Source organism: Geotrypetes seraphini, chromosome 13, assembly GCF_902459505.1.
Source record: "Geotrypetes seraphini chromosome 13, aGeoSer1.1, whole genome shotgun sequence".
Taxonomy (NCBI): Eukaryota; Metazoa; Chordata; class Amphibia; order Gymnophiona; family Dermophiidae; genus Geotrypetes; species Geotrypetes seraphini.
The window spans coordinates 75,887,681-75,910,875 of record NC_047096.1 but is presented as its reverse complement, the minus strand read 5'-3'; the positions used below and the strand labels follow the sequence as shown (position 1 = coordinate 75,910,875).

The window sequence follows — 23,195 nt, the reverse complement described above, 5'->3', positions numbered from 1 at the left end:
ATAAAGAGAGACCTTGAAAAGATCACGCTGGAAGCAAAAACACAGTAAAAACTTTTTTAGGTATATTAAAAGCAAGAACCCGGGTTGAGAATCAGTTAGACCGCTAGACGACTGAGGGATAAAAAGGGACTCTCAGGGAATACAAGGCCATAGCAGAGATATTAAATGAATTCTTTGCATCGATCTTCACCGAGGAAGACGTGGGGGAGTTACCACTGCCATAAATGGTATTCAGTTCTGATGAAGTCAACAAGCAAAAAAGAAAACCCAACGAGTCCATAGTGAAAATGGTGAAGGCCAAAAATCATCATCACCCCAATCCAAAAAGACCCAAAAGGTCCACCAGATCAACCATCCAACTTCAGACCTATTGCCTCAATACCACTATATGTCAAAATCACAGAAGGCCTAGTAGCCAAACTCCTCACCAACTATCTGGATGACCATAACCTACTCCATCCTAAGCACAGGAAAAAAAATACTTCTCATACAACTGGACCTAACTGCAGCATTCGATCTAGTAGACCGCAATATTCTTCTGCAAATATTAGATACAATAGGTATCTCAGACAAAGTATACTCTTGGTTTGAAGGTTTCCTAAAATCCAGAACCTACAGTGTAAAATCTAATAAAGAAAAATCAAAACCATGGTCAAACCCCTGCGGAGTACCACAGGGATCCCCACTATCCCCTACCCTCTTCAACCTATACACTGCCTCTCTCGGAACACATCTGGACAATATGGGCATAACCACCTACAGTTACGCAGATGACATTACCATTCTATTACCATATGACCAATCAACGTCCTCCCTGACCAAAACACTACAACTAACACTAGACTCCATTACGACCTGGATGAAAGATCACAAACTTAAACTGAATCCAGATAAAACCAAATTCATTCTCTTCGAAAATGACAAAATCCAAACCATAGCCAACCTAGAACTCAACTCAATCAACTACCCCATCCACACCACCATAAAACTACTAGGAATAACCATAGACAGATGCTGTACCATGCAACCGCAAATAAACAACACAATACAGAAATCCTTCGCTATCATGAGAAACCTCAGACAAATTCGGAAATTCTTTGAAAGAACACAATTCCAGCTTATAGTACAATCCCTAATCCTAGGACTACTAGACTATTGCAACATCCTCTACCTCCCATGCCCAACCTTTATGACCAAACAACTACAAACAATCCAAAATACAGCTTTAAGACTCATCTACTCATTGAGAAAACATGACCATATCACAGAAGCCTACATCAACTCACATTGGCTACCAATCCAAGAAAGAATACAATTCAAATTCTACTGCATGTTATTTAAAACTCTTAACGGAGACAGCCCGTCTTACCTGAACAACCGCCTCATCCCAGCATCCACAACCAGACATAGAAAAACACACTCCCCATTCATTCCCCCCCCCCCGACCAAAGAAGTAAAACGATCAAAACTACACGACGGCCTCCTGGCCACTCAAACAGCAAGACTGGACGGCCAGATCTCCAACCTTCTGGTGTCCACCCCAGACTACAGGACATTCAGAAAAAAACTAAAAACCATACTCTTCAAGAAATTCCTGAAACAGCCCTAACCTCACGCTCTCTCAACAACACTAATAATAGACAAAGGATCTACCCTTTACTTTCATAGCAAGGACAATTGTAGTTTATAAATCTTCTGTTAAACCTCCCTGTTCTTAACTACCAAAGAAATGTCAAAAGATCTACTCTCTACCACTCTAGCAATTCTATTGTTATCTCATTGTAACCCTGTTTATAAATCTTTTGTAAGCCGCCTTGAACCGCAAGGTAATGGCGGAATAGAAATCCCTAATGTAATGTAATGTAAAACTGTGGAAAATAGGTACGTGATGCAGGCCTTTATTCAATCAGTATGTCAAACATTAGCTTAAATCATAAATAGGGACCCGATATGGTCCACGTTTCGACTAAAACATCTTCATCAGGGTCCAAGGCAATAGAACCAAAGATGAATACAAAACACATATACAATAAGTTCATTGATTATTCTTCTGTATGGTCTTTTCTCAGCCTGAATGTGTGTTGTTGGTGACGCATGCAGAACAAGCCTTTAGTTAAAAAAGGACTCTCTTTGCATTCTTCAAAGCTCACACTATTAGTGTTTGGCTGCCTACATCATCAACATTACACATTCATACTGATTGAATAAAGGCCTGCATCACGTACATCTTTTCTGCAGTTTCCTCTTTGTCCTTGGCATTCAATTCTGATGAATTAGAGCAGGGGTGTCAAATGTCGGTCCTCAAGGGCTAATAGATCTCATGCATATTCATTGGGGAAATCCTGAAAACCCGACTGGATTGCGGCCCTCGAGGACCGACATTTGACACCCCTGAATTAGAGAAACAATTGAATACGAGGTCCCAGGTATCTCCTCTTCCAGCTGCAACTGTTGAAAGAAAAGTGTGAAGAGGTAAGGAAGATAGTCATGTCTACAGTGAGAAGATTAGCTTGGTATGGAAACAGCAAGTCTGTTCTGCAAGCTGTGTTGTGTAGTGAAGAGGAGAGATGAGATGCAGTGGAGAAGATAATGAAGATCAAAGGTGAAGGAGATGAGAAGACACAGCTTGGAAACAGCAGGGTGAAACCCAGGAAAACACCATCCATCAACACTGAGGCAACTACACTCGCTCAATTACTTGACTGGAGCTTTGGAGTCTGAGCCTCTTTCTGAGCAAGCTCAGGTTGGTTCCAGACTGGCCATCACACATCCAGTCCATAAAAAGATGTATAAAAATGACAACAGAGGCTGCTGGTTATGTATACAGTCAGGAGAGGAGGGAATATTATATTAGGGGTCAGATGGTCAGCAGGGAGCTCATAAGATTTTGATAATGACATTAGATTAGAATTTAATCAGGATTTCTTAATCACACTTATCCAGTCAGGTTCTAGGCAATTTACAAGCTATGAGGCCCATGCAGCAACATAGGGAAGTAGTTACATCACATTGTAGTGGAAGGTTACAAGAGGGGGAAAAATTACAACTGTATAAATGACATTTTAAAGACAATTATGTGACTACAGATGTAGTTCATATTACTGTATTTATACGCTCAAATATGACTTAATTTCTCCATATTTTAATTGTAATTTGATGTAGATAAGACTTATATTAAACAGTTTCTGAAGACAGCTTTAGATTCAACATGCAACTTCATAATTTGAACACTAGTAGTTTGTAAAGTTTGAAAAAATCTAATCTGGTATTTCTGAGTTGTGACCTACAATGTTTTGAGTTGCACAATGAATATACTATGGTTAGGGTAATAGAGAAGAGAATGGAGGTTCTTTGATTGTACTGGCAGAGCTTTTGAGTAGAGGGTGCGATTTAGTGATATTAATTATTTTGAGTTAGTTGTCTACGATGTGTATGCTTTCAAAGAAGAGTGTTTGAATTGTTTTCAGAATCTGTTATAGAATGTTTCCATCTTGATGTCGGTCAGGAGATTATGTTCCAGGTCTTGGTGCTAAGATATGTGAAAAGCGAGTCAAATACGTTTGTATTTATCCCCTTTGGGAGACGGGAGTAGCAGTTGAAGTGATATCAGTTTTCTGGTTGATGTAGAGCAGGAGTTGACAAATAAATTTATGAGTGGTTCAGCAGTTTTTGCAGATAGGGTTTGAAACATTATGCATGATAGTTTGAAGGCGATGCGAGTTTTGACAGCCAGCCAGTGTAAGTTCTTTTAGTAGGGTGAGACGGAGTCAAATTTTTTTAGTTTGAATAATAATAATCTACTCCTAAAATGGACACACCCTAATATACCAAGGCAAATTAAATGTTTCTTTGTTTTTCACATTTTAAAAGGGCTATGGAGTCTGTGATCCAGGATAAGTCTTTATTCCATAAAAATGGCATTTTTTGAACATTAAAATCAGAAATCTAATACACTAAAAACCTGTTTGAAGTATAAAAGTGACTTTATTCTTACCCATTTTCTTTTATTAAAAAGTAGATTATTTTCCTCTTAAATGAAGAGTAAATTCTAATTTTTTAATGATCTGAAGAAAGAAGTGGAGTTGAAAGCAAATTATTGACAAGGGGGCCAAAATTTTGCATCTGGTGCATGTCCTGCATATTCATGGGAACCTGAATGAGAAAACTTGAAGGAAGCCAGAATTACGTGGAAAACATCAACAGTTACTCGAAAAATACATTTTAAGAGCAACCAAGAAAACAAAAAGGGAATCTAAGGCAAAGCTGCCAAAAATAGGAAGAAGATGAGCTGGAGATTGGAGAAGCAAATCGGAGCTTAGGACAAATTGCAAGCTACAGGGAACAGCTTATAGTGAGATGTCGGACCATAACAGATTTAGGAAGAAATCAGAGCAAATTCTGACCAAAGAAAGCAGGATTTCTACATCCATTGTGGACAAATTGTATCAAGTGGAAGCATAAAGAAATTAAGGCCGACTTTAGCTCAAGTGATAGACAAAGTCCTAATAGCTCAGGGTGAGCTAGAGTAGAAGAATTGGTAGTGGAGGATGGAGACGGAGAACGTCATGAAACAGGAGCTACAAGTAGCAAAAAAAGGAAAGAAACTGAAGGAAGTAGAAAAACAGATTTAGTTTTAGCTTCACTTTTTTGGTCAAATCACAGGAATTAGAGTAGGGAAGGAAGTGCTAAGATTCTGTTGTGCCAGCAAGAAAGTTGGCTTTTAATGCTCTGCTCAATCAAGGATGGCTCCAGTAGGAGACCTGCTCTTTTTTTAACCCTCAGCCCCTGTTACTGATAGAGTTTCTACAGTATCTGGGCGTATGATGGCCTGCTGGTTAAGTGCCTTAGTTCTGAGTCTGAGCCCGATACATAAGTTGCGTTTGTTTATGTAATTCATATTTGTTTAATTTTTTATAAATGCCCTGTAAGCCGGAAAGCTATTAAAGAGGTATACATTTAGATAAAGTAGGCATTTTTTCTCTTCCTGGAGGACTCACAATCACAATCTTTCTACCTGAGGCAAAGGAGGTTTAAGTGACTTGCACCAGATCACAAAGAGCGGCAGTGGGATTTGAACCGGGCTGCACTCCTCCACGCCACCTTGTATTGTGAATTGTGGGTGTCAGCTATTGTGTGAGACCAGGATGCTTAGTTTAAGGAACTGAGCATGCAAAAAAGTACTTTGCAAATTACTACTGAAAATATACTTCAACTAACCTGAAGTGCTACTCGGAAATTAAAATAATATATAGAAATAAAACAAAAAGAATAAAGCTAATCCAACGATGCACTAACCCTCCCTTTTACAAAACCATAGCGCGGTTTTAAGCGCCAGCCGCGGTGGTAACAGCTATGACACTCATCGAATTCCTATGAGCATCTGAGCTGTTACCACCGTGGCCGGCGCTAAAAACCGCGCTACGGTTTTGTAAAAGGGGGTTAAGTTAGTCTTATTTATTCCTTTTCTTTTATTTCTATATGTTGCTGTAAAAAGTGGATTATCACAGCTGTCGTATCACTCAGAAATTCAAGTCAAACATTCTTTTGTAGAGTGGTTCCATTAAGTGATTATTTTTCACTTGTCCCCTTGTTTTGTTCCTACAGTGTGTTTCCTGTAATAAATCTTTTAAGAAGCTTTGGTCTCTTCATGAACATATAAAGATTGTCCATGGATATGCAGAAAAGAAATTCTCTTGTGAGATTTGTGAAAAGAAGTTTTACACAATGGCACATGTTCGAAAACATATGGTTGGTGAGTTTTTCCTGTCGTCTTTTTTATGGTATGCCATAGGCAGGAAATTGATGTATTAAAATAGCCCAATGTTATTTATGACGTTGTCTATGTAATATACACCATCAATCCACAACGGCATATAATAAACTTCAAAGTGCCTAATTTCTAAGTGATCTTTTTTTCAGATAATACCTTTCTAAGTACCTCTATGGTCTTCAGTTCCAGCCAACCACTAGCCAAATTATTTGAAGGCTTGTTTCTCTTTCTGGCTTTTATTCGTCATCAGACCTTGGTTTTTTTAAAAGTGCTTGTGCTCTATATTCTATGCTTTGTGCAAATCGATAAACTTTTATTATACAACTTTAAAACTTTTGTACTTAACTTTAGCTATTTCTTCATTCTTTTTTTAAACCTCGGGAAGGACCTTAAGGTTCAACCAGTTTCGCCCAAAGGCTTTTTCAAGAACGGGACCCTCCTTTTGTTTTGCTCCACAGCATCCTAGGCAGGAAATCGTCATCTTACAGTAGATGTCCATGCAAATAATATGGTGATGTCAGATTTATAATCTTCATAAACAATCTCACTAGATAAACACAGTAATTTTTTTTTGTTGGACCATCAGAGGTGAAAAATCTTTCACTGAGGATTTCATACCAAGGGCTCCTTTTACTAAGCTGCGATAGCATTTTTAGCGCGTGCAGAATTTCCCCGCGCGCTAAACCCGCACTACGCGGCTAGAACTAACGCCAGCTCAATGCTGGCGTTAGCGTCTAGTGCGCGGGGCAATTTAGCTATCGCAGCTTAGTAAAAGGAGCCCCATGTTTGTCTCAAGTCCAAAGGAGTAGAGGCGTGGCCTAGGAGTAAGAGCAGCTGCCACAGTATCCTGACGTTGTGAATTCAGTTCCCATTGCAGCTCCTTGTGAGTCTGGGCTAGTCACTTTTGTTGCAGATACACAGGAGTCCGTACCATTTCCCGCGAACTGCAGAAGGGTATCACTTTAAGAACTTCTCCCCTTCTGTAACGGAGCACAGCACACTCCTCATTTATTCCTTCTGCAAGCGAACTCAGAAGGTGTGTCTATACTAAAGCTCGATGCCCAGCAGTGCTCTGTCATGTACGGCACTAATGCACAGATAAACTTTTTCCCTGCTCATCTGGAGCCGGCTGCCTGAGATCTTCGCTTTCGAGCTGGAGTCAGTGGCACTGGAGCCGCGGTGGTGGCGTGGCAGGACCATGGTCATCCGCCTCCCATTGAGAGCAGTACGGCCCGGCGCTGGATTGTCTACCTCTGTCGAAGAGCTTGAGCAAGCGCTTCCGATTCTCCCTGATGATTCTTTTTTTTTTTTTTGTAATAATTTTTATTGAGAAAGCAGTCAAAGACAAACAACAAGGCCCAAACTGAGGACCAAAATACTAGTACAGAAGAAAAGTAAATCGCTGGTAAATACAAAGCCGTACAACAGGAGAGATGCAATCGAAACAATCGCAAGGAAGAAATACAAAATCAGCTAGAGAGATAAGGAGAACCCTGCCAATTCGGGTTCAGGTATGTGCACCAAAAGACCCTCCTAAAGATACCAAAGACTGCAAAATCATTTTTCAAAAGTAACAATCCCTCTCGCAACCATCCCCCACTCATCCAGCAAACAAAAGCATCCCTCTCAAGCAATCCATACAAGCCACACCAGTCATACACCAAGCACACCTCAAACAAACAACAAGCATCCGGTTTCGAGAGTCACCGACCAGACCTGCGGGGCGAAATCCCATGAAGGTATGCCTCCAAATCCAAAAAGGGGACCAGATCAAGGCAAGGAAGCAGGTACTGCAGAGTCAGACGCAACCCGAAACGCCTTCCATAAGGAAACATACAGTTTTTTATCACTACTAGTAGGGGCTGCATAGGTCTGAAGTTCAAATGTAGCTAGTTCCCGCATTTTGTTGAGCCACTGACTAAAGGAAGCCGGCGCCACCTCCACCCAATGTAAAAGCAGAATCTTTTTCACCACCAGGAGTGCAGTATATAAAAACTTCTGGGATGGTGGGGAAAACCCCGCAGCAGACACCTCCCCCATGTCTCCCAGGAGTAAGAGGCCATAAGATCTGGGTACCGTCCGGTCAAGAAGGCCATCAAGAAAAGGGAGAACCTGGAGCCACAGAACCGAATGGGGACACTCCAAAAACATATGTACTAGTGTGCCCGTCGCCCTCCGACAATGAGAGCAAGTAGCATCGATCCACAATCCCATAGCCTGCCCTCTAGCCCTAGAAACATAAGCCCGATGCAAGATCCTATATTGCATCTCCCGGAGGTCCATAGAGCTCGTGAATTGAATAAGGTTAGTAAAAAGGGCCAAAAATTGGGTCTCATTATATTCAAGGGCCAGATCACGAGTCCATTGGGCCGAAACCCTATGCAGATAAGAGGTGGGAAGAGCAGTTTTTAAGAGCCTATACCAGGTAGCTAGGGTATTTACGTGAGAAGGGAAGAGGGCCAAACAGGCGTCCAATTTGCCAAAAGCCCACTGCTCACCCCACTTTCGTGTTAGGGAAAAATAGTAGTGTCTGGCTTGCAAATAAGCCCAAAAATGCGAGGCCGGAAGGTCCCAACGGGACTGTAGTTGTTGAAAAGTGGGGAAAGTCCCCTCACCCTCAGCAGAGAGATGCCGCACGTGCTTGGGTATTAACTGTAGGTGAAGCTAGAGAGCACATTGAAGTCCCAGAAAAATTCTGGATTGGATTCCTTCTGCATATGGCACGCGGCCATTAGCATACTACCCACTTGTCTAGAATGTATCCCCTATTTACTGAAAAAGAGTTTACCAAGGTAAGTACATAATCTCTCTTTATTCAAAGAATCATAAAAATTTAAAGTGTAAAGGGGTATTGTACATAAACACTACTTGACTGATCTTATTTCAGTGACAAGTGATAAGTATAATTATTTTCCCCAAATAAAGTGTCAAAGCAGTGAAACATAATTGTGATCTTAAAATCAAGTTCTGATGTTAACATTTCATCATCCACAATACCTTTGTCAAGGGAACTAGTGAGTTATGAGTCGATCAGCAGTTTTGTTTTGTTTTTTCTAAAGTTTTGAAAACCTGGGAACACACAGTACTTAGGGGAAAATGAAATAAACAGTCTGCACCAAAATTGTAAGAAATGTGCTACTATTTCAAGCAGATGGGCAGACTAGATGGGCCATTTGGCTTTTATCTACTGTCATGTTTCTATGTTTCTAAGCATGGCCACACCAAACTTCAGAACACCATGGAACAGGAGCAGATGTACAAGATGGAAATTTAAATCAAAACAGATCATGTTCTCAACATACAGTCAATTTCATTACTTATGCCAAAAAGAGCAATGGTATTCAAACAATAAAACCATCGTTATTTATGTCAAAGCAGAGCATTGAAGTCAACCTTTCCCTGCTTCCAATACAATGAAATGTAGATCCTTAAATGTTTAGCAGTAAGAAACCAAGGGCACTTTTATTCTTCCTTTATGAGTGCAACTTTTATTTTTGACCAAATGTGTCCATGCAGAGCATCTTTTCTCAAAGATGGACATCATGAAAGGACAAAAAAAACCCCAACTCAAATAAATAACCCTGCAGATAGTAGAAACCTTCACTAATGTATGTCGACCATTCACAGTAAACATTGTATTAGTGAAAGGCTGAGGACAAACAGTTCATTGGCCACTTGGGCGTTGCCATGTCTGTTTTAAAATATCTAGAATTTGCAGCGCCTCTTCTTTTTGCTCATTAAAGAGCTCAAATTTAAAATATATTTGAGATATATTTTGGTTTACTCTATTTTGTCATCAACTGTCTACTGAGTCAACCATATGGCCAGTGTGGTGGTTGTTCACTGTTTTGGATCAACCTGAAGTTTCCAAGCAGGGATGTGGTAGGAGTATGTGATTTCAGCACCCTTCTGCTTCATTGTGAACAATGGATTTATCATTTGAGTACCATTGCTCTTTTTGGCTTAAATGATTGGTCTGTCTGTTGAGAACTTGATCTTTTTTTGATTGGAGGTCTGAATGATTTAATTTCCATCTCGTATGCATATTCCATTTTCATGGTGTTGTTGAAATTTGGTGCAGCCTTGATTGAAATGGTAGCTGATTTCTTGCAATTTTGATGCAGACTGTTTATTTCATTTTTTTTTCTTCTAATTATTTTTTGTGTGTTCCCAGGTTTTCATAACTCTGTTAAAGAACTCTTGATGGACTCTTAGCCACAAGTTCCCCAGACAAAGTCATTGTGGATGCCAAAATGCTAACGTCGAGACTTGGTTTATTTCAAGAACTCAGATAAGTGTACGTGATTATATTTCATTGTTTTGACACTTACAGTATTTGGGGTAAGGAGGCAATACTATAAAGGGGCACCCAGATGTAGGCATCTGAAATCAGTACAGGGAGCACCTACTCTTTAACAGCATCTGGGCACCTATATTCCATTATAGAAACTAGTGTAAACCCACATTCATGCGCTTAAAATGTAGTAGGCATGCCGACTTATGGCAAGCGTAAATGGGTGTGTCAAAGCATGGCAAGTAGTGTGCACAGTAATGTGTGAGAAACACATCCAGGCTGTGCCCACTCAGAGGCCCCCTTACATTATGCCACTTATGCATCCCTTTAAGGAATAGTGCCTACGGTAAATGCACATTTGAATGGCACTTTTCTCATGTTTACATATGGAAATGATTATACATACTACTTGACCAAATGGTTTTTAAGCATGCCCTTTAGACTCTAAATTGGGTATGATCTTTTGAATAATATTTGTGTTTTTTGCTAGTTACATGAATGATTTGCTTTTAGATCATATTTAATCGTTATGATATTTTGATTTGATATACTATACCTGTTCAATAGGCTGTATGCATAGTATATCATTTCAATAGACATATGTTAAACTTAGCATGTCTATCAATTTAATTTTAATTTAATTTAATTCTTATATACCGCTAATAACCGTGAGGTTTCTAAGCGGTTTACAATACAGAATACATTGAAGATAGAATAAAATAAAAATTATTAAAAGTTAGGTACTTGGAAATTCCCTAACTGTCCCGAAGGCTCACAATCTTGCTAAAGTACCTGAGGAATAATTAATGAATAGTAAACAAATGTAATGTAAAAGATAGAAATAGAGATAGAGATAGAGACGAGAATATAAATATTCTAACAAGAATTCAGTAAGTATATTAAATTAGGAATTAAATAGTAAAGATAGAAATAAAAATGATACAGATACAAATTAAAAATAAAAATAAAAATATATATAAGATAAATAAATTCCAATCCCTTTTAAATTTCCAATATGTGATCTTTCCTGGAAGAATTTCTCTTTCTTTGTCTCCTCCCTCTCTTATTGAGGACTACATTTAAAAAAGTATGGGTTACTTCTTTTTTGTTATATTATATTGATCCAATAGGAAAATGGATTTATTTTTGTATTACCTTTTTGAATTATCATGATCACTAATAGGAATATTGGATGTATTAATATCGTATGTTGCCTGTTAAGCACAATTGTTGTTTATTTTAAAAAATCCAAATAAAGAATTAAAAAAAATAAAATAAAAAAAAATAAATTCCAATCAGCCAATATGATCTAATGAGAATGATCATAAAGATTTCATAACAATAATTAAAATGGTAAAGATAAAAATAAAGCAGAGATAAAGACAAGAATCAACATCCCAATATGAAATTAGTGAATAAATTAAATTAGGATTAAAAAACAAATAAATGTATAAAAATTAAATAAGTTCCAGTCAGGCACTAGGACATGTCATGAAGTGACTCCTTGAGTCCAGAAGTGTTACGCTCAGTCACCAAACAGTATTTCAGCCATAAGGATGTATTAAAAGAGTGTCAAAGCAAACTAGATATTTGGCTCAGATGACCTCTGCAACAGCCGGACCATCGCCACTTTCATCTCGATGCATCAGCTGTTTAAACGGCCACTGCCAACTGCCACCATCATCGGGTCCAACGGCTGCTTCTAACGATCTTCCAAAGGATCCCTCCAACGCACCAGCGACTTTCCAGGCAGGCCAAACCGCTCCTTCAGATGTACATCCTGGGATCTCCCTGGGGCTGTCCTCTCCTCAGAAGCACCGCCCCCGATCTCACTCGACGCGCCGTCCTCCTCCCACCATTACGGCTTCAAAGCAGAGAAGCGGGAGAAACGCAGCTGTCGGCATGCAGATGACAAAGGAGCCAAAATCAGACATCTCACTCCCTCAAAGAAGGACGAGGACCCAGTCCAGCACCTCCTAGTCGCAATCAAGGAACACGCTGAGCAACAACAAGAAGCCACCTCAAACCACTGAACCGTACAAACTGACAAACCGGAAAATCAAATAAGTGAGTCAAAATAAACTTAAACAGCAGTGGAGGTCACGGATGAAAGAAACAGAGATCAAAACAAAACCAGTAAATTGTAAAATCAAAATAAAAACCAAATAAGGCAAAATACAAACAAAAACAAAAATAGGGTGAGGGAGACAGCCCAGTTGATGACCTATCTGGCCGCCATCTTGTTAGAAATCAAATATGGGACCATCATGCCACTTTTCAGTCCCATCAAACGTTCATACTACATTGGTTACTTCTATTGTTCAATGCAATGTGTTAAAATCAGCTGGCTGGTGTGTGGAAAGCTCCCTCTCATTCTGAGCCTTGCTCTCCCTCTATTGCACAATAGAAGTAACCAATGTAGTATGAACGTTTGATGGGACTGAAAAGTGGCATGATGGTCCCATATTTGATCTCCTAGCGGCACCACCTTGCAGGAGACAAAGGGCACTGAGCACTTTGCACAATAATTTATTTCATTTTTATTGTTTAAGTTGTTTATTTATCATAACAAAAGGCTGATGTATCGATAAACATATTTTGATTACGAGCATATTAGAAATTATATATACTCCTATTGGTATTGTGTAAACTTAGCATGTCTACATAGAATGTCTAGTAATGAGACAGTATGGATTATAGTTGTCAAGTATGTACTTGTTAACTACAGATACTACAACAATGACCATTGGTTCAACCTAAATAGTACCCAGGACAGTGTCCCCAATGCATACCGTTTCAATTTTTATTTATTTAGTTAGTTAGTTTTATAGTCTGTACTCCCGAGGAACCCAGAACAGGTTACAAGGATACATACACAGAAGTCAACAGGATCCACAACACAAATGTTACAGATAATTTAAGACTGATATCAATAACACACATGCTAAGGAGAAACTAAGAACATGTATGCTATAGTAAATCTAAGAACACACATACTATATATAGACTCTAAGAATGGTACCAGCGTGGCTGCGGTAGATGAGAGAACAAGTATGGTTGACAGAAAGTCTCGGGTGTTACGGGTGCGCCATGTCTTGGTCGGTTAAAGTTTGAGAACAGGAGCATGGTGGTTCGTGAATAGTAGTGTCTTCACTGCCTTTCCAGAAGGGCAGTAGATTGTCAGTTGCCCTGATGGCAGGGAGGAATTGGTTTCATAGTTTAGGCATGCTGTAGGAGTAGGATCGCTTCCGGGCCATTTCCAGGTGTAGGTAATTTTCAGGAGGGTTACACAACCTGAGTTCAAGTTAAGATCGGAGGGGCTGCCGAGAGTGGTAGATTGGAAGTTTCCTCACTATGTAGTTGGGGATCATGCCGTGGAGACGCTTAAAGGCTAACATTAGTTGTTTGAAGATGGTGCGCATATGTATTGGAAGCCAATGGGCCTGATTCAATGGGAGTGAGACATGGTCGAAGGGCTGAGGTTTTTTAGTAGTCTCACCATTGCATTTTGGACTCTCTGTAGCCAATGTTGCTCCTTAGCCTGTAGACCAGTGTATAAGCCATTGCAGTAGTCCAAGCGGGACAGTACAAAGGCATATAACAGCTGGATGAAGTCATTGTCGTAGAATTAGCGTCAGATGGGCTTAAGTTGTCATAGGTAGTAGAAGGAGGTGGATACTACTTTGGAAATGTGTGCTGATATTCAAGCTGGCATCCAATGTGATGCCCAAGCTGGACACTTGGTCTTTGGGTTCCAAAATGGTGTTGTCCCAGGAGATGTATGAGCAAAAGGCGAGGCAAGGCTCTTGACAAATCCATCATAGTTCAGTCTTAGATGGGTTCAGTTGGAGCTTGTTGGCTGTCATCCATGCTTTAATATCCTCAAAGCAGGTCTGCAAAGTCTCAAGTTGTGTAACCCGTGCCGCACCCAGTGGGATGTAGAGTTGTATATCATCCATGAAGGAATGGATGTGAATTCTGTGTCTCTTTGCAATGTTGAGGGCTGGTCTGATGTAGATGCTGAATAATAGTGGGGACAGTAGCGCTCCTTGGGGTACTCCTTTAATGCAAGGCTTGAAGATCAGTGATTGTGCCCCTTCATACTCTGATTCTTCTCTTTCTCCTTAAAGAGTGACATGAGGATGGTTTCCCGTGGTTTTCTGTGGGGACGGGAATGGTGATGAATTCTGTCACCACGTGATTTTCTAGCTCAGCTTCATTTGCATTTTTTTTGCTCCTCCTCCCTTACCTCTGGGCTGTCCTTCAATTTCTCAGTTGTCTTCCTACAAGTGAGACAGTAGGAGCTTGCCTTTTCTGCTCGTGTTTATTTTAATTTTAAACTCAGTCTTTTTTGCATCTCTTCATAGGTGTTTCTAATGATGAACACTGGCCTTTAAAGCTATGGGGCAAGTGGTCAACCAACTGATTGAAACTTCAGGCCCTCTTCCTGGTGCTCCAGGAGTTAGGAACACCTTACAGAACAAAGCAGTTCAAATTTTCTCGGACAAAACGACGGCAGTGGCCTATATCAGTCGCTAAGGGGGCACCAAAAGTACCTCTCTATGCTTGGAAACCCAAAGGCTGTTTCGATGGGTGGAGGCCTATCTTCTGGTTCTCTCAGTGGTGCATGTGGCAGGAGTGGAAATGTGCAAGAGAATTTCCTCAGCTGGAAGACCCTGGATCCTGGGGAAGAATCCTTGTAAATATCTCAAACACAACCCCACACAGAACAAACGAACCTGCTCAGCAACTCTACAAGGCTTAAACATACATATACCCAACCATCCACAGCAGGAGAAACACGCAATCAAACAGAAAAAACAAAAAAAGAAGTGGAGAAAAAGCCTCAGTTCAGCTTCATTTGGCAAAAAACTCCACTTCACATACACTCCTACACAAACAAACCGGTAGGGTGAAGAAAGCACTGTAATAGCTTGCAAAGTCAATGTTCAAAAGCACCAGGGGTACATAACCCCACACGTGAAAAAAATGTGGCAACAGGGCCCAAAGGCACAGTGATCCGAAATCATAGCATTAGGCCAAAAAAACCACTTAGCTGCCAAAGTCCATCAGATATGTCGCAATCCATCAGATATGTCTCAACCCAACGGGGAATCTCCTGTTTCGCCAGTTCTTGCTGCGTCAGGGGTATCCACACGGCTTCATCTGCCAGTCCACGGATCCTTCGGTGCTCCTCTAGTACACCCACCACGTCATGAATCACAAAAAGGTGCAGGAAAAACAGTAAAGCACACACGCTGAAAAAGCAGCACAAACTCCTCCCCTTGCTAACATCCACCAATCCAGTAACCTTCAGGACCCAAAGAAAGCCGCCCACTCAATCCGGGCATTCAATCCATCAGGCTGCACCGATTTTAACAGATAGATCCACCTTTGCTCCTTCTGCCACAGGAGACGTCTCCAGTTACCACAGCGAGTGGAATAAACCACCTGCTCAATCACAGTACATTGTAAAGATCCAAAATCATGACAGAACTCCAGACAGTGTGCTACCAGAGGCTCCTCTATACGCCGAGTGTTCAAGCAAGATCTATGCTCAATCAATCTGATCTTCAGCTGTCGATATGTGTGTCCCACGTAGCACACTGTCTGGAGTTCTGTCATGATTTTGGATCTTTACAATGTACTGTGATTGAGCTCATACAGTCCTGACGGGCAGTATATCAAATTTTCATTGAACTTGAAACATGAACTTGAATGTCTTATATTGATACACGTGTCACGTTAAGATAAAAACTTGTATTGAAAAATCTTGCACTGTAACTATGACTAATTTAACCTGTAAACTGTATATTATGGATATTGGTATTAGATCCCTAGTATGTGTCAGGATAAAAATTTGTACCTTAAAAACTTGTACTGTAACTATGAAAATAAACAAAAAACACGCTAGTGTAATTGCGGTAACTTCTTAAAAGTCCTCTTGAAACTCCATATTCCTTATACTTTAATCAGTGGATAGATTGTGCTCAGAGACATGGAGGAAAAAGGGGACAGAAAGCCCCCCAAAAAACCTCACCACCCAATCATTGCAAAACTTCCACCTTAGCACACTTTTATATGTGCATGACTTGAAAGATTGTGTTATTAAAAAGCACTATCTTTTATGTATAATTCTTTGGCCTCGACGTGCCACGTTTCAAAATTTCTTCAGGAAGCCAAATGGTTAACAGCGAAAGACTCTTAAGTCTTCCAAAATGGGTGTCAGTCTCCACTTTAGCTTGCAATTCAGCTTTCAGTGAACTTCCGATATCTGCTGGCAACTATGGCAAATTGTAACCTGTTCCTCTATCTCTATTTTTCACTTCTTTGTTATTCTCCAGGTACTTTAGTTAGATTGTGAGCCTTCGGGACAGTAAGGGAATTTCTAAGTACCTATCTTACTTTTTAATTTTAATTGTTACTGGTTACTTTACCCTGGTTAATCAGACTCTGCATTTTCGCTGTAAATGTACAGTCTCTTCTCCTGTAAACCGCTCTGAACTGTTTTGTGGTATTGCGGTATACAAAAATAAAGTTATTATTATTATTATTAACTGTATATTGTGTATGTTGACCTGTAACCCATCCTGGGCTCTTTGGGGAGGATGGGATAGAAAACAAAATAAATAAAAACAGAGACTTTTATAGTCAGAATGCAAGCAGATAATAAAGAAAACACGGATCATCAGAGTTATGATGTGCCAGCTTCAACTCTTGCCACCCTATTGGGTAAACTGGATGGAGCATGCAAGTCTTCATCTGCTGACATTTCCTGTGTTACACATATAGAACACAGATATACAGAGACTCTTAAATAAAATTAGACATCTGTCCACAGATACACAAAGTAAACACAGACTCACACAAATCAAGAGACATACTTCCAACGAAAATCTAGCAATACACACAAAGGGAGTTCCATAGCACTTAATGCATTAATATCTTGTTATGGATTGCAGAGGGTTTCTAAGATTGTAACATAACATAAGTCTTTATTTATATTGTACATTTTTTTTCATTATTATTTTTTTGTCTTTTGTTTAGGATTTAGCTCACACCATTCTCGGTAGTAGTTCAAGGCAAGTTATATTCAGATAGAGTAGGTATTCCCTGTCCAAAGTTTGGTATTTTACAATAAATTTAACCCCTGTTATAAAGAGCTTACAAGTAAACATTTCTTGGCAGAGGCAGGATTTAAACCCAGGCCTTCTGGTTTCCTATCGGTTATTCTGACCTCTAGAGTGCTTCCTTTCTCCCATACTAACTGTATAGGTCCCAGAGAAAACTGAAGTTTTTACTAGTCGATAACTACCTAGAATAGCAACCAAATAAAATGTAGTTTATAGAACGAGGTACAAGATTTATTTCATGCCAAAAAAGTTTATTTTCTGATTTCCTGCTTGTTAACAGTTTCTATATGATGGCGGTTCTGAGTTGAATGTATTATGTTGCAGCACATACAAAGGACATGCCATTTACATGTGAAACCTGTGGAAAATCATTCAAACGCAGCATGTCGCTGAAGGTGCATTCCCTGCAACATTCTGGAGAGAAGCCATTCAGATGTGAGGTGAGAAGCCATATGTGGTGGTGACTTTTGCAGTCACAGTGAGTAGAGCACATGATATTTTTTTACACTAGATCATATGTGTTATGTTGGAGCTCATTAATTTTACAGAGGCACCTTAGAAAAGTATTTTGTTAAGCCATTGTAAAGATAATGCAAAATCACCTTAGAAATGCTCTGAAGCCCTCTCAAGAAAGCCTGATATAAAATCAATTGGAAGAGGGATAGACAAAATATCTTCTCCTCACCAAGGACTCTCTCCTTTGACCTGTCTTGAGATATGAGCTGCATAAATAACTGTTTCTCTAACCCTCATCAAACCCTATCTCCTCTTCTCATATTTTTGTACTTGGTCTTATGGCCTTACCTGCATCCTCACCAAACCATCTAATAAGAGCAGACATACTGGGTCAGGCCAATGGTCCATCTAGCCCAGTTTAAATCCAGGTCACAGTACCTGGCAGAAACCCAAATAGTAGCAACATTCCATGTTACCTATCAAGGGCAAGCAGTGGCTTTCTCCCACATCTGTCTCAATAGCACACTATGAACTTTTTCTCCAGAAACTTGTCCAAACCTTTTTTAAACCTAGCTATGCTAACCACTGTAACTATATGATTTGGATTATTCTTCCTCTGTGTTTCATTTTGTAAGTCCACATTAAAAACATAATATAAAGATTTCCATACTGGATCAGACCAAAGGTCCATCAAGTCCAGTATCCTGTGGCCAACCCAGGTCCTAAATACCTAGCAAGAGTAAAACAGACTTTATGCTACTTATGTTCTTATCCTAGGAATAAGCAGTGGATCTCAATAATGGCCTATGGACTTCTCTTTTAGGAAATTAGAAGTAGAAGGGACGCTGGGAAGCAGTGATCACTCTATGATCCGTTTCAACCTGGACACAGGGGCAAAACATCGATCCAGAACGACGGCCACGACACTGAACTTCCGAAAAGGGAATTACGAAGGAATGAGACTCATGGTGGGGAAGAAGATAAGCACTGTAAAAACACTAGAGCAAGCATGGTCCCTTTTTAAGGATACAGTCACCGAGGCACAAAATCTATATATACCGCATATCAACAAGGGATCCAAGAGGAAAAAGAACAAGGAACTGGCCTGGCTCACTGTAGCGGTGAAGAGGGCGATCAGAGACAAGAAGACTTTGTTTAAGGAATGGAAAAGGTCAAAAACAGATGAAAACTGGAAAAAGAACAAACATCAAAGCAGGTGCCATAAGGCGGTAAGAGGGGCCAAAAGAGACTACAAGGAAAAAATAGCCAAGGAGGCAAAAAACTTCAAGCCGTTCTTTCGATATGTTAAGGGGAAACCTACCCGCGAAGGAAGCGGTGGGGCCGTTGGATGACCATGGAATAAAGGGAGTGCTAAAGGAGGACAAAGCCATCGCTGACAAACTGAACACATTTTTTGTGTCTGTATTTACCAAAGAGGATATATACAACATATCGGAAGCCGACAGGCTATACTCAGGAAACGAAGATGGGAAACTGACAGGGTTGACGGTTAGTCTAGAAGAGGTATGCAGGCAGATTGATAGGCTTAAAAATGATAAATCCCCAGGACCAGATGGCATCCATCCGAGGGTAATCAAGGAACTGAAAGGGGCTATAACTGAACTTCTTCAACTAATAGCCAATCTGTCAATCAAATCAGGAAGGATTCTGGAAGACTGGAAAGTGGCGAATGTTATGCCGATTTTCAAGAAAGGTTCGATGGGGAGATCTGGGAAACTACAGACTGGTGAGTTTGACCTCGGTACCGGGAAAGAAGGTAGAGGTGCTGATAAAGGACCGCATCATTGATCACCTTGACGGACACAATATAATGAGGACCAGCCAGCATGGCTTCAGCAAAGGAAGATCTTGCTTGAAGAACTTGCTGCACTTCTTTGCGGGAATAAACAGGCAGATAGACAAGGGTGACCCGGTCGACATCGTATATCTGGATTTTCAGAAGGTGTTCGACAAATTGCGAGCCATAGAATCGAGGGTGAAATACCTACATGGATTAAAAACTGGCTGGCGGATAGGAAACAGAGAGTGGGGGGTAAATGGACAATACTCAGACTGGAAAAGCATCACGAGTGGGGTGCCGCAGGGTTCGGTGCTTGGACCCGTGCTCTTCAACATATTTATAAACGACCTGAAAATTGGTACAACGAGTGAGGTGATTAAATTTGCAGACGATACGAAGTTATTCAGAGTAGTAAAGACACAGGAGGATTACGAAGACCTGCAAAGGGACATAAACACGCTCGAGAAATGGGTTGCGACATGGCAAATGAGGTTTAACGTGGATAAGTGTAAGGTGATGCATGTTGATAACAAAAATCTTATACACGAATACAGGTATAGTACTTGGAGAGACCCTCCAGGGTCGACAAGTCAATGAAGCCGTATGCTCAATGTGCGGTGGCGGCAAAAAGGGTGAACAGAATGCTAGGAATGATTAAGAAGGGGATCACAAACAGATCAGAGAAGGTTATCATGCCGCAGTACCGGGCCATGGTAAGCCCTCACCTGGAATATTGCGTCTAGCACTGGTCGCCATACATAAAGAAGGACAAGGTAATACTCGAAAGGGCCCAGAGAAGAGCGATTAAAATGTTTAAGAGGCTGGAGGAGTTGCTGTACAGTGAGAGATTAGAGAAACTGGGCCTCTTCTCCTTTGAAAAGAGGAGACTGTGAAGGGGACATGATCGAAACATTCAAGATAATGAAAGGAATAGACTTAGTAGATAAAAGACAGGTTGTTCACTCTCTCCAAGGTAGAGAGAACGAGAGGGCACTCTCTGAAGTGAAAAGGGGATCGATTCCGTACAAACGTAAGGAAGTTCTTCTTCACCCAGAGAATGGTAAAAACTGGAATGCTCTTACGGAGGCTGTTATAGGGGAAAACACCCTCCAGGGATTCAAGTTAGACAAGTTCCTGCTGAACCAGAACGTACGCAGATAAGTTTAGTCTCAGTTAGGGTACTGGTCTTTGACCTAAGGGCCGCCGCGTGAGCAGACTGCTGGGCCCGATGGACCACTGGTCTGACCCAGCAGCGGCAATTCTTATGTTCTAACCCCTTCTAAGCTAACTTGATTTCAGAATTTAATTACATGTTGGGTGAAGAAATATTTTTCTCTGGTTTCTTTTAAATCTACTACTTAGTAGCTTCATCGCATGCCCCTAGTCCTAGTATTTTTGGAAAGAGTAAACAAGCGATTCACATCTACCCTTTCCACTCCACTCACAAAAATTATCCATAGTACCTGAAAATTAGAGGGTGGCCAGTTTTAACGCTGATTTTTTAAAAGGATTCCAGGGGTAATCTTGGAAATTACAGACTGGTAAGCCTGACTTCAGTGCTGGGAAAGATAATGGAAACTATTATAAAGAATAAAATTATGGAACATGTAAACAAACATGGTTTTTTGTCATGGGTTTGGCCAAGGGAAGTCTTACCTCACCAATTTGCTTCATTTCTTTGAAGGTATAAATAAACGTGGATAAAGTTGAGCCAGTTAATGTAGTGAAAATACTAAAACGTCATGGGATAGGAGGCAATGTTCCATTGTGGATTTGGAATTGGTTATTGAATAAAAAAAATAGAGGTAGTGTTAAATGGTCATTTTTCTCAGTGGAGTAGGGTGAATAGTGAAAGGCCGTAAGGATCTGTACTAGGGCCTAGATTCACTTAACTCACCTTTCCGATCTGAACCGTGAGAGATCCGTGGCCGAGTCTTACTGGGCGACTGATTCACTAAAAGTCCTCATGCAAATTATTTGATCGGAGGCACATCCCACACCGACTGCATGGATTGCTGCAGAACAATCCAGATGCATGCACAGACCGCACAAGCGAGGTCAAAACAAAGGGGGGATTACAGAAAATGCTGCAGCCAGCTAGAACAGAACATGCATTTAACCCATGGGTTAAAACCACGGGCTCGCATTGCAGGGACAGGTCGGCAGAGAGCAGGACAATTGGCAAGGACGTGAGCGACCGGTCCTCAGCCGTCGCTTCTTTTTGGATTGGCCAGCCCAATCGGTGTTCCCTCTTCTGTTTAGTGAATCGTTGCTGGGTGGGAGGTGGATCGGCCAGGAGGTTAGTGAATCAGGTCGGGGTCGGAGAAGGCTCGCAAAGCTTAGTGAATCTAGTCCTAGGACTGGTGCTATTTAACGCATTTATAAATGATCTGGAAATCAGAATGTAGAGTGAAGTGATTAAATTTGCAGATGACACAAAGCGATTCAGAGTAGTTAGCATAACTGTGAAAAATTGCAGGAAGACCTTAGGAAATTAGAAAACGGGGGATCCAAATAGCAGATTAACTTTAATGTGAAGAAATACAAAGTGATGCACCTTTTGGAAGAATAATCCAAATTATAATTGTCAGATGCTAGGGTCCAACTTAGGAGTCTGTACCTAGTTATGGCTATTCTTGTGTTCTTATGCCAGATAGGAGCATGGAAAGGAACATTTTCATTAGCAAATGATTAGCCTTTGACCGTAGACTGTTTATAGGTCCTTTGCATTGAGAAGCAAACATAAAATAGCTTAAATATACCCAAGAAATTTGAATGGATATTTGCTAGTTTTTGCATTTCTACTCTGTTAGCAGCTTTAAATAACTAAACAACTTATGAATACTAAGATTAAAACAGGAGTCCAGCAGCATCTAGTTTTTCCGTTAAATGCCACATGTATGATTTTTTTTGCAGTTTATGAGAGGTCTTATGTGTACACTTATTACAAAGGCATTGGAGTCCAAACACTGGAGCTAAAGTAGCAGACTGGGAGGACCTCAAGTATATAAAGAGATATACAGGCAGTCCCTGGGTTAAGAGCAAGTTACGTTTTTAAAGCTGTTCTTAAGTCGGATTTGTATGTAACTCAGAACTTGTAGATTTTAAGATTCTTGCTGCTTACTTCTGCTCCCAGCTGACAAAAGGGCCACCTGTCCCTACCAATGTTCCCTCTAAGGTACAGAATGCACAACCACCATTGTGCCCATGCATCATTCCTGAATCTGCTACAGGAGACGTGTAGGAAGGAATCTATACCACTGGAAATATGCTCAGTGAAATCAAATGAAACTGCAACCCCGTTCTTAAGTATGAGTCGAATTTAAGTCGGGTGTCTGTAACTTGGGGACTGCCTGTATAGCAAAGACCTTCAGGCATGTTGTAGAAAAGTCCAACTTTTAGTTTGAGAGCTGCTGTGCCATCTTGAAGGAGAAAGGACACCTGGAAGTAGAGTTTCACCATGATATGACGGTGGGTAATCTTGTAGCCAGGACCTGTATCCAGTAATACAATATTCTCTCACGATGAGGATATGTCTCCAGGAAAGAGTATGAAGCAGAAAAAGGTTCAGATGACCATTATAACACACACTTCAGTTATAGGAATGTATGTGGCTAGGTGGTTGGGGCATGAGGATCACTTGGCAATGAAGTCACTGCCAAATTTGTCTGCCTGATGTGAAGGTAGCAGACCTCATGTTTCACCTAGATAAGATTTTAGAAAGTACTGGGGAGGAGCCAG

At 40.6% G+C, this 23,195-nt stretch overlaps 1 protein-coding gene across 1 annotated transcript in view; it reads left to right on the top strand.

Annotated features, from left to right (window-relative positions):
* ZNF652 (zinc finger protein 652) overlaps positions 1-23,195 on the top strand; it is a 73,462-nt gene that overhangs the window by 4,281 nt on the left and 45,986 nt on the right. Inside the window, exons 2-3 of the mRNA XM_033917424.1 lie at positions 5,605-5,752; positions 17,522-17,637. Coding sequence (XP_033773315.1) covers positions 5,605-5,752; positions 17,522-17,637 — 264 coding nt within the window. The remainder of the gene's footprint in view (positions 1-5,604; positions 5,753-17,521; positions 17,638-23,195) is intronic.